The sequence below is a fragment of the Cynoglossus semilaevis genome, chromosome 13, assembly GCF_000523025.1.
Source record: "Cynoglossus semilaevis isolate Cse_v1.0 chromosome 13, Cse_v1.0, whole genome shotgun sequence".
NCBI classification, from domain to species: domain Eukaryota; kingdom Metazoa; phylum Chordata; class Actinopteri; order Pleuronectiformes; family Cynoglossidae; genus Cynoglossus; species Cynoglossus semilaevis.
In genome coordinates, this window is record NC_024319.1 from 15,062,053 (window position 1) to 15,073,422 (window position 11,370).

General features: G+C 41.0%; 1 protein-coding gene across 2 annotated transcripts in view; it reads left to right on the forward strand.

The window, feature by feature from the left end:
* bbs9 (Bardet-Biedl syndrome 9) overlaps positions 1 to 11,370 on the forward strand; it is a 151,521-nt gene that overhangs the window by 95,648 nt on the left and 44,503 nt on the right. For both annotated transcript variants that reach the window (XR_003051514.1, XM_008323797.3), the window contains exon 21: positions 2,752 to 2,862. Coding sequence is in view for 1 of the 2 variants with exons in the window: in XM_008323797.3 (XP_008322019.1) it covers positions 2,752 to 2,862 (111 nt within the window). In the remaining variant the exon portion in view is untranslated. The remainder of the gene's footprint in view (positions 1 to 2,751; positions 2,863 to 11,370) is intronic.

Genomic DNA, 11,370 nt, shown 5'->3' on the forward strand with positions numbered 1-11,370 from the left:
TAAAAACCCACAAATCAATAGTTGTGTTCTGTGTATCTCAAATTCCAAACTTATCATTATTCAAAATTATTCATCTGTTTTTTTTTTTTTGTTTTTTTTTTGTTAAGTAAATATTTTTTTAAGTAAATTTTTCCACACTAAACATTCACATTTCATTTGCATGGAAGCTAAAGTCAAACCTGCCTGTGTGTACCTGCTGCATTATATTTACATACCGTTTTATATATTCACTCTTATATAATATATCTATATATGTGTGCCAGGTACAGCGCAAGTTAAAAATTGTATTCAACTTTGGTACAGTTTATCTGTAAAACAACATCTAACACCACCACTATTGCCACTATTCCTCGTACTGTAGATCCATATCCACGTACTGTACGGCTACAGCTTCTATTCTAAATATATCTCCGTTGTCAGCCATTGCTGTCATTATTGTGTAACTTCCGTAACGTAATAACTATAATTATGGTGTCATCTGCCGAGCCTGCTGCTTTTCCTGGGTGCTGAAGTGTGATGTGGTGCAGAGTATAGACTCTAAATCTCAGGGTTGTCTAAGACTGATAACCCGACCTGGGGGACGAATATAGACGCCACCACCAACCAGAGGGGGGCGGCGGCGTCTCCTGGCAGAGGGAGCCACGCCTACTATTTACAGAGAAGGGGATGAGAGGGAGGAATGTGTGTTAGGAGGTCAGTCGGTGTACGTGTGTGTGTGTGTGTAGCGGAGAAAAAGAATGTGATGTGATTTGTTTTAGCCTTACTTTCCCACCTCTCACACACACAGTCACACACTCCCTCACATTCACAGGGAAATTGTCAGTGTTAAAAAAAGAAAAATGCCCCGCTTAGAAAAACACCTACCCAATTAAGAAAGGCATATCCCATTTCAAATAACTGTGTGTGTGTGAGAGTGTAAGAGAGAGAGAGAGACAGAGAGAATGAGTGGGGGAGAAGCCACAGGCTAAACTCTCACCAAAGAGAACACGATTGGCTTTAGAGAAGGCCAGGATAAATATTAGAGAGGACTTAAGGTAATCTTTGCACACATGCATTCCCCTGACTCCACACACACACACACACACAGATAAGGAAGCGGTGGGGGAGATGGAGACAAACACACATTCTCAGACACCTTGAGGTAGACATGGTGGCACACACACACACACACACACACACATGTCTTGTACTTGCTCCCGACGCTCACAAAGACGTGAGTGTGTTCTGTGCCTGTCCAGTGAAAGTACCGTGAAACTGAGCACAACTGTCAGGAAGGAGAGGAAATGATTAGGGAAGGACTAACAGGAGGAGGAGGAGGAGGAGAGGAGAGGAGAGGAGGAAGGAGGGATGGCCAACAGAAAGAGAGTGTGAGAAGTGGGAGAAGACGGACAGAGTGAAAGACAGGGAGACAGGAAGGAGGGAGAGATGCAGACAAGGGAGAGGTGAAGGAGGAAGAGGAGACAGACGGGGGTGAGGGCTGAAGAGGAGACTAGGATGGGAGAGGGATAATGAGCAAGGGGGGGGGGTGAAGAGGAGACAGAGAGGTGGGACACTGGAGACACAAGGCGTCCAATTCATCGGCCTCAGGAGCTCGCTAAATCCAGACTGATCCATGGGATTCAAGCAGGGATTTCATCACTCCCATCTCTGTCCCCCCTGCCCTCCCCCCCTCCCCCCCACACACACACACACCATACACCATACGCCAACATATGATACTATACTATCACACTATACGATACTACACTATACTACTGCATACTTCACCATACTATGTTATACAATACTATACAATTACACAATACACCTTACTATACTATACCATACTATATAGCTATTGTATTGTATTGTATTGTATTGTATTCAATACTATACTAAACACTTGTACACTACACATTACTATACCATACTATACTACTACATACTTCATTGTACTATACTATGCTTTAGTATACCATAATACACTATACTAAATCACACCATCCCATACCATACCATACAGAAACTGTACTATATCATACTGCACCGTACTGTGCTGTACTACATTATGCTATACCATATAATCACTTAGCATGCCATCTTATACAACACATAATCTATAGTTTTAAATATTTTCACAAACATATCTGTATATATGTACATATAAAAGATAATACGCCCAGTTTGGCAAATCATCTTTTTACCCTAAGATAATGGGTTTGATTCCAGTTGTGTGACTACATATCCCTGGGCGAGACACTTAACCCCAACTAGTCCCAAATCTGGTTTAATGGTGGGGGTTGCACCATATCCAATGATGAGAACCCAGGCAAAGAACAGTCATCAAGTACCTCAGTATTCATGTGTCTTTGGTTTGTGTAGTATCCTGAAGCGGCCTGGTGAAATTATAATGTTAGCAACAGCACTGACTTTTATTGGGGCCTGTAATCAATTGGATGAATGTGTTGTTAATCACATAGTACAGGAACAAGATTCACAAAACTGACACCATGTCCTAAAAAATGATAGAGACCTTAAACCATTGATCAACACCACAGCCCTCACATGGAAACACTTGTTGACAGTGTGAGTCTGCTTTGTATTCCTAATAACTTCAAACCAAGGTACTTCATGATCAGAGCTTCGCATTGACTCTTTCCTTTTCCTTTTTTAAACCAGATTGTTGTAATGATCCGACTGCTGCTGTGTTTTATTATTATTATTATTAAAATCATTACCATTTACTAATGGAAACAACTGTTTATCTTCCAGGAGGAGTTGAGCCCATTGCAGAAGGAGCTGGTGAAGGTGAGGAGCTAGAACTTCCCCAGGATGCCACAAAGTTCCTGAAGAAGAAACAGCCGTCTAAGAAGGTCAAGAAAGGTAGGACACTTTCCATGTGCTGTCATCTCCTCTCCTTTCTGTTTACGTCTCTCTCCAGAGAAGAATGTTTTTCTTCCCTTTTATCCTTCAACCCTGCAGCTCAGCTTCACTTTAGCGCATTGTTAACTGATCCGTATCAAAATGCGTCCTCGGTGCAGCGGTACATCTGCAGCATTGCTCCCAGCTGGTCAGTAAATCCTGACCAGTGCTCTGACACTGATACCTGCTCAGTGTCTGTCACACTGTTGTAATCCGCCTCTATTTTTCCCTCATGGCACAGAGCTCTTCTTCATCTGTTATTTGCACATGCTGTTGGCTGGGGCTCCACGGAATCAGCAGGGTTCAGATTCTGATCACTGCCAAAAGATGAAATCAAACAATAAATCTGGCTCTGCAGATGCAGCGTGTCTGTTTATCGTGTTACTCAGAGCGAGGGCCTGTGTTTTTTCACTCTGTCGTGCTTCGCTGTTGAAATAACTGTGAGAACTTTGATGGGTTTCTTCTTCGGTCCAGATGGTCAGGTGATCAACAACGGTTGTCCACATAGTAGTAATCAAATAAGGTCCAGTTCTCAAAACATGAAGTTAATCCTGATATATGGGTCTGAGTCCATAGATTATTGACAGTTGTGATTTGTGATCTTTTCAAAAACCTGTTAGCTCAGCAGTTCTCCCCTGATGGATTTCAGACCACAGGCCTGTTCTCAGCACAGTGAGTCTAAGAAGAATTTGTCTCTTCTAATACCAGACGAACTATTCAAGCAATCTTAAAGATGTACTCGTCTGGGGAAAAAACAGTGGCTGTACTTATGCAAGAACAATAAACCAGAGTTTATATTCCATTATTCAACACATTATTCCACACATCCATGAATTCTATAATTTTTTGGCGTCCCTTTGATGGGCTCTGTGCTAAAACTAATTTGTGCATGTGTGTCTGTGTGTGTGTGTGTGGGCATAGCTAATCCAACCAGGCGTCGCCACTAATGAGAAGGGGAGGTGTAGGAGACACAGAGGGGGCGACAAAGGGAACAAATAGACACACACACACTCACACACACACACTGTGTCACTCCTGCCTTCACTTCTTCCCTGAAGGTCCAACTGGAAAAAAACAAATTCCCATCAGAGAACGATGCCTAATTAGTTTTGTTTGTCATGGAAACCTCCTCAGTGAGTCGCTGCTTTACACCTAAAACAACAGGAGGAAGGAGGGACACAGAGGCAGGGTGGAAGTGGAAGTGTTTGAGGACGGGGAGTGTGAGGAGGGACAGCATGTCCAGACTTGTCTACTCCTCCACCTTCACCTCCTCCTCCTCCTCCACCTCCTAAATTTAGCAGCTTGTAAAAGCTTTGAACGCACCGGTGTATTACCTTGTAGTGAAAGTTTACATCACAGAGAAAATAATTATTATGATCATAATAAAACCATTATTGCTCCTCATTCTGTCATCGCATCCGCTGATTGGCTACTGTTGTCAAGGCCAGCCAGTAGCAAATCCCTGATAGTTACACACGTTCTTTTCCTCCCGTCTACTGTTGTGTCATCATTAGCATTGTTGTGTGAAAACACTTTAGATAAATATAAAAAAACAGATTTAAAATGAAATACTAATTTATACTTTATGAACAACATCAACAACTTGTGTGTTTTTTATACCATGTTTTTTAAACACATAAATGTGTTTATTTTTAGAGAATGTATCATTTTACTTGCAAAATTGTGACTTTTGAGAAGTTAAGATTGGCCATATATTGTGGTAATGGAAGTTTTAGGGGTCACCTGTCAGTGACCTCAAATATATAAGTCCAGGCCATGTGACCCTGGCATTTCATAAGGTTGATAGGACCCCCCTGGAACTGTTCAACTGTTTTAGCTTTAGCAGCTAATGCTAAACATACAGTCTATCCTCCTGTAATTTGTCATACCAGAGAACGTGTACGTGGCATCCTGTGAAACTTTCATGTTTTGCCACTGACTCTTAATGTCTTGACCACAACACACACAGGTCTGCAGCTGCGTGGCCGTGAAAAATATTCAATGGATTAAAATGTCATCAGTAATGCAGTAAAAGTGTGTTATGAAGCTTTGGACTCCAGAACATTCTGTCTAAGTTAAGTGAAAACATGCAGTGATGTCTGCAGACTTTTTAATCCAGGATTTAAGTTTATTGCCATTTCAACGCATGTTAACAAAACATGAGGTGGAATGAAATGTATTAACCTGGTCCTGGAGCGAGCCCAGTCAATAATGATAATGAAATTATGGAATTAATTAACAACAATAATAATAATGGAATGAGCAAAACATGTAACACTAGTGACAAATGCACAGCGAGTTTTTTTTTTCGTTCTTTATCTTTTATGACCTCATTAAGTCATCAGACACATCAGCTGAGATGCGGTAAAAATGCTTAAACCCCCTCCCACCAACTTACAGTATGATCTGTTCTCTGTTGTTGGCAAAGAAAATCCCCCAGAAGCCTCTTGGCTGCCGTGGGCAGCTCAAACAAAGCTGTAAAACTGAGGAAGAATAAATCAGTTCAAAGCTTTCCATTTTTCAGACAAAGACACACACACGCGTGCAAACACCTTCCGCCTACCTGTCTATGACTTTAAGGTAATTAGGCGTCGTGCCAAGCCCTGAACCGCACACACACACACACACACACACACACACACACACACACCGAGCTGTTAGGGCCAACACAGGCTTCCGGAGTGGTCTACTTGAAAGACATCAAAAAAAGCCATTTGGAAAGAGAGGAAGAAAATACAGCTCTCTCTTTCCTGCTCTCTCCTCTCTCTCTCCCCCTTTCTCTCACTCTCTGTCTCCTCACCTTAAAAAGAATGGATGAAAGAGACGTAAATTGGAGAGTATCTTCCTTCTTCTCTTTCTAACACTACAACTTTTTTTTTTACTGTGCTGCTTCTCCCTCCTGCAATCACACACACACATACACAAGCACACACACAGGCTGTATCTTGTCCTGATCAGGGCTGGCCTGCTGTGAGTCCACGGTCAGTTGCCTCATTGAATCACATTATGTGCATTTACAGCCACAGTAACTGCTCTGAGCTAACAATGTTAGCCCCCTTGTTTGCTTCGAGCTGGTATAAAACCATGTTACTGTTGCACCTTCTGTATTCTACCAACCATCATTAGCCCTTCGCCTTCATTCATTAGTGATGTCTTCAGTGCATTAGCAGCGGCTGTAGATCGATCCATTAGAAGCTGAATATGTTTTGAGCACACCTCTTTGCAGTCCCTCTCTTTCTGAATTCTTTTGTTAGCTTTGTTGCAGGAAACTGTGTGTTTCTATTTTCTCTTAAGGGATTTATATTATTGAATGAACAAGAGAGTTAGCTTTTGTACCAACAGCTGGCTGTTCCATGATGCTGTCTCATGTCATAAACATAGCTTTTTACTGTTACTTCTTACTGTCACTTCTTTAAGTGTCAAGTTCATCACCAATCTGCAGACTTTATTTATTTGCAGGACAAAAGACAGAGGGCATGAGTTGCAGAGCGTTGTCTCTAATGGTGATGGCAGACATTTGACCCAGTGAGGCAATGGAAATAAATGTAGGCTATCTTTCACTCAGATGATAAGTTACAGTGAAGGAAAGAAAATGAGTCTTTGAATTAATTGTAGAAACCTGTTGAAGGTTTTACTGTTTTTATTATCATGATTTGAAAACACTCCTTCCAGTGCTGTCAGTAAAACTGACGTCTGTCAGAGAAGTGTCATCAGGTTTGATGCCAACATTTTTCATTGGCAGAATCATTTTCCATGACACAATCGACCACACTTATTAAAAGGAGCGCCAAATGACGAGTGCACTGCCTCGCAACGGTGAAAACTTTAACCAGACTGTTGACATTTGAAGATGAAAGGACTTTGTGATAAAATACAGTGTTACAGTACATGGTCAGGTTAGGGTTCATCTGTCAAAGGAAGTCATTTATGTTTCTTATTACTGCTCTGTGAGTTTGGACTGAAGAACATCAGGTCTTGTTTGTTCCACAGGTGTGTTGTGTTATGTTGTTTGCAGCAAATGAAAAAAAAAAAAAAAAGCTAATGGAACTTGCAGTGACTCAGTGAGAGTCAGTGTTTGGAGGCTGGAGGAGGCTTGTACCAACATGGCTGCGTTACACAGTCCTGCTGTGTCAGTCTGTCTTTTCACTACAAAAACACACAGGGAGAACAGAGCTGCAGTATCAGCTTACTAACACACACACTCTCTCACACACAGGCAGGTTTCCTCATCCTGAATTGAATCCTCCCAGGCCTTTATGACCTTTCAGAAAAGTTTTTGACCCATGGGCTCCTGTTCTGGACAAATCTGTCCATGTGTGTGTGTCATACGGAGAGACAAAGAGACCGAGGGAGACCAAAAGCAAATTCCCTGATTTCCAGCTCATCCTCAGTGATTAATAACACAGATAGAAAATGACCCTCTTGTTTAGTCATTATCATACAGAGTAAAGGAGAAATCCCCGGAGCGTCAATGTTGGTTTTGGCAGACAAAACCAAGCATGAATGCTGTGTTTGTGTGTGTGTGTGTGTGTATGTGTGTGTCTGCTGCATATGTTGGAAATCAACTGTTTTAAGTTTGTCATAGCAGGTGAAGTCATTACAGCAGACCCCTGTTTTTTTCATGTGTGCAGTAGAGTGAACATGTGTGTCAGTGGATATATGAATGCCATATTGAAGCACAACAAAGTACCGTCATTTTTACACTACGCTAACAATGAGAAGGCTCCTCGCTATTACCATCAGTTCAGTAGTTTGTTCTCTTCAAATTCATAAAAAAAAGTTAATTAAACTGTTCTTTGCAAATATCCACATTCTGTTCCAGTTTTAACACAATGGACCCTCTTACAGTTCATATGCAGCCGTACATAAGAGTAAAGAGACTGACAGGTGACACAAACCCCTGACAGTGTCAGATGAAGTTTCAATGATCTCAGACTTTAAACCTCCTCCAGAGGAAATAAGAGTGGAAACACAGATAAGAAGTGGTTACATTGGTTTGTTTTAAACCCTGAGGCTGTTTTAAAGATCAAGAGAGTGTTACAGGTGTGTGTATGTGTGTGTGTGCTTGTGTGCATATAAAATCTTTAATGACAAACTGCACTTCTTCTGGCTTACGCTGCTGTTTCATCTCTTATCCTAATGCAAATGTAGCCTGACAGCATTCATGGCTACGCTGTGACCGGTTAGCGTCTTGCAGTTGTTGGCAGGATGGCTCTGAAAACAGGAGATTTATTAATACTAATCCAGTTAAACTATAATATTCAAAATGGAGTTTTTTTGTTTTGGAGCATCTGCAACCAGATGAGTTCGGACGGGAACATGTGCTTTGTATACACTACATATGACTTTAGGGATTGTTGTCATCTCTGAGTGGATCTTATCACATTTTTATTGGTTTTGTCGTGTAGCTGTCTGTCCACTGTCTGTTGACTTTTTTCCTTTTAATCTGATCCCCAGAAGCCGGGAAATTGCTTCTCTTCTTCTAAGCATCTGCTTAGTAGTAAAGAGAGGTACTCATCATGGTCCAGATTTAAAATGTTATTGTATTATGTAACAATATTCCCTCATTTTCCAGTAGCATTTTATTTTTGAGTGCACCTTATTCTGATATACTGCATAAAAGTTTATTCACTGCAAAGGTGTAAAGTAAAACTCTCAGATCATTAAACATGTTTGATCTGATTAATCACAGTATAAATGTGGATTAATCGTAATCGTAATTAAACATGATTACTAATCATTACCCCAGATAAACACACATTTGTTAAATGGAACAAAAACAAATGAACTGAAAGCAAATACCAGCTGGTAGATGCATGTGTTTGACACCAGTTTTTATTTGTAACTAATCCCCCAAAAATCTGTAAAAGATGCAGACATTTTATAAGGAGTGACCAGAATGTTAATTCTGGAAAGTTCAGGAGAGAGCATAAATATATTTGTCAAATGTTGTTGGAGATGGAACTGCAAAGGCAAGTAGATAAAAAAAAAAAACACTGGGGAATAAAACCATAGAAGAAACTAAAGCTAAAGGAACTAAACGCATGGAAGACGTAGCCTGTTGCCTCTGTAGTTTTTGATAATCTGCCTAACCTTGGGACGAACAGCCAATAAAGTGTGTCATTTACAGTAATGTACACATATATTTATGAGTAAGAAATAGACTGCAGGAGGGGGTGGACTTTGGAAATGTGGTTGGAATAAATTCTCCTTCAGTTATATTTCTCTGGGTTTAGTTGCATGTTGGGATGCCGCATGAGTTTGTATTTTGCCTGCGGGGGGGAGGGGTTGTCTGGCATTTTAAATTGAGTGGTATCTTCCAGTAAATTACAGCGTGTCCCTTCAGTGGAAAATGTCATTTATGCTTTCCTAAAATAACACAGCTCACTTCTTTTTTTTAAACCCTGCTCATTACATGTGATCTCTTTAAGTATAACTGGGTGTCCACTGCTCTGCTCCAATCATCCAGATGCTTGTCAACCTCCCTAAATCCAGACCATCATCCGTTAGGGAATTCTAAAATGTAGCTGTGTTTCAACATGGTATTTGATCAATAATAATGATATTTCACAGGTGCACATTAACTGAATTAGGGATGAGAAGATCCTCCCATCCACTGAACTCAGACTGTAAGATCATGTCATCATCACTCTGACCTCCTTGCTGCCCTCTAATCTCTGAGCTTGTAGCTTGTCAACAGCATTTCAGGGTAGCAGCATTTGCTCTTGACTGTACCCAGAAAGTCCGTGTGTGCCAACAATATCCCCACCGTGCCACTATCGCACCATCTCCACAGCTATTTGTTGGCCTGGGGTTTGTTGACGGAGCTCTGATGAGATGCTCGGCTGTTTAATGTGTGTGTAATGTTCCACTAATGTCTGTGCAACGATATTATCTGATCAGCTATTCTTGGCCAAAGGATGATGCTGGTGGTGATTAAAGACACAGATGAGGACAACGTTCCAAATGTTTGTTGCCTGGTCGGGTAACAGACGGGGCAAATGCTTCTGGGCCCATGGCACCATGTAACGGAAAGTTCAGGAGTTTATGCCTTTGCTACAGCCATTAAATCCTGTCCGTGACCTTGTGTTGTGACAGCTTTTCCCAGTATAAATACCAGGTGGTGGCAGCCATGCTGGCCTACCATGGGTGGAATTGGGCTACATGGGTACAAAATGGGTATGGGAATGAACTGGATATGTGTTTCAGATAAATTTGAGATCCCACATACGATTTTGACTGGGTTTGACTTTGACGCATTGTTTTAATAAATGAGAATTGACTGGTAAAACAGACAGATCTTGAAAAGGTCAAAAGTGTACGAACTCCACACAACACAGAGTTCAGGCATGTCGGACTATGGCAAGAAGATTCCAGTTCTGACCAGAGTCATTCTATATGGTTGGGATGTTTTCCCCGTGACAGCATCGCTCTGAGTACGCCGGAATTCTCCACGGTCCAAAGGCGTTCCAATTGGGATTAAGTCATTGGACCCTCAAAAATTACCACAAGTGTAAATGGTGTGAATGGGCGCCAGCTATCTGTTAACCTTTCGCAGCACTGTGTTTCTTACGTTTGAAGACAAATCTGAAACTGGAAATCTGAAATTTGGTACTCAACAGGAAACAAAAAATAGAAAGAAAAAAAAGTTTGTTTCATATGCTGCCAAGAAGAGACATTTGACAGCAATTGATGAAAAATCATTTTGATAATGATCACTGACTAACAGTTGTTGATGTTTTTATTCCCCTTGAACGTTGAGACCATGGGCAACATTACCAAGGTTTTGAATGTAACTTAAACCTAAGGCAAGGGTATCACTGCTTGTCTTAGTAAAAGCAATATGTGTGTCCCAACCCTATGTGACCTGGCATTACCATGATGTCATCTGGGATTGGCCGGAGCCCCCTCTGTGACCCTCACTTCACAAGCACTATTGAAGATGGACTGACGGATTTATGGACAGATACTTTTCAGTTCCTAACTTGGCACAAAGACAGACATGTTGATTTAAAGCTCTATATGTCAACACCATCTCAGAGCGGCAGCTTATTTAAGGGTGTATCTCACTTCTGGCACAGTGTCAGCTGGGATCACTTTAACTCCCGCTGAGATCCTTAAATGAAATAGTGGTTTAGTCACTATGGACAGGTGCTTTATTTTGGCACTTCATAAAAGGATTCTCTTAAAACACGACTGTAAAAATGAGATGTTTAATATGCATTAGATTTCAATTGATTGGCCACCATGTATAAAAAACCTTCTTGGACTCAAACATCAACATCAAAACCCTGCAAAATCAAATCCCTCTGATTGATTGCTGCACCTTAAGAACAGAATTCTGTTCAATGAGTTACAATGTTGAAGCATTGTGTGGATTTTTTGAGAGTGTTATACGAAAAAGACAAAAAATGACTATAGATATACTCGTGTGTGTGTATGTTTGTGTATATATATATATATATATAT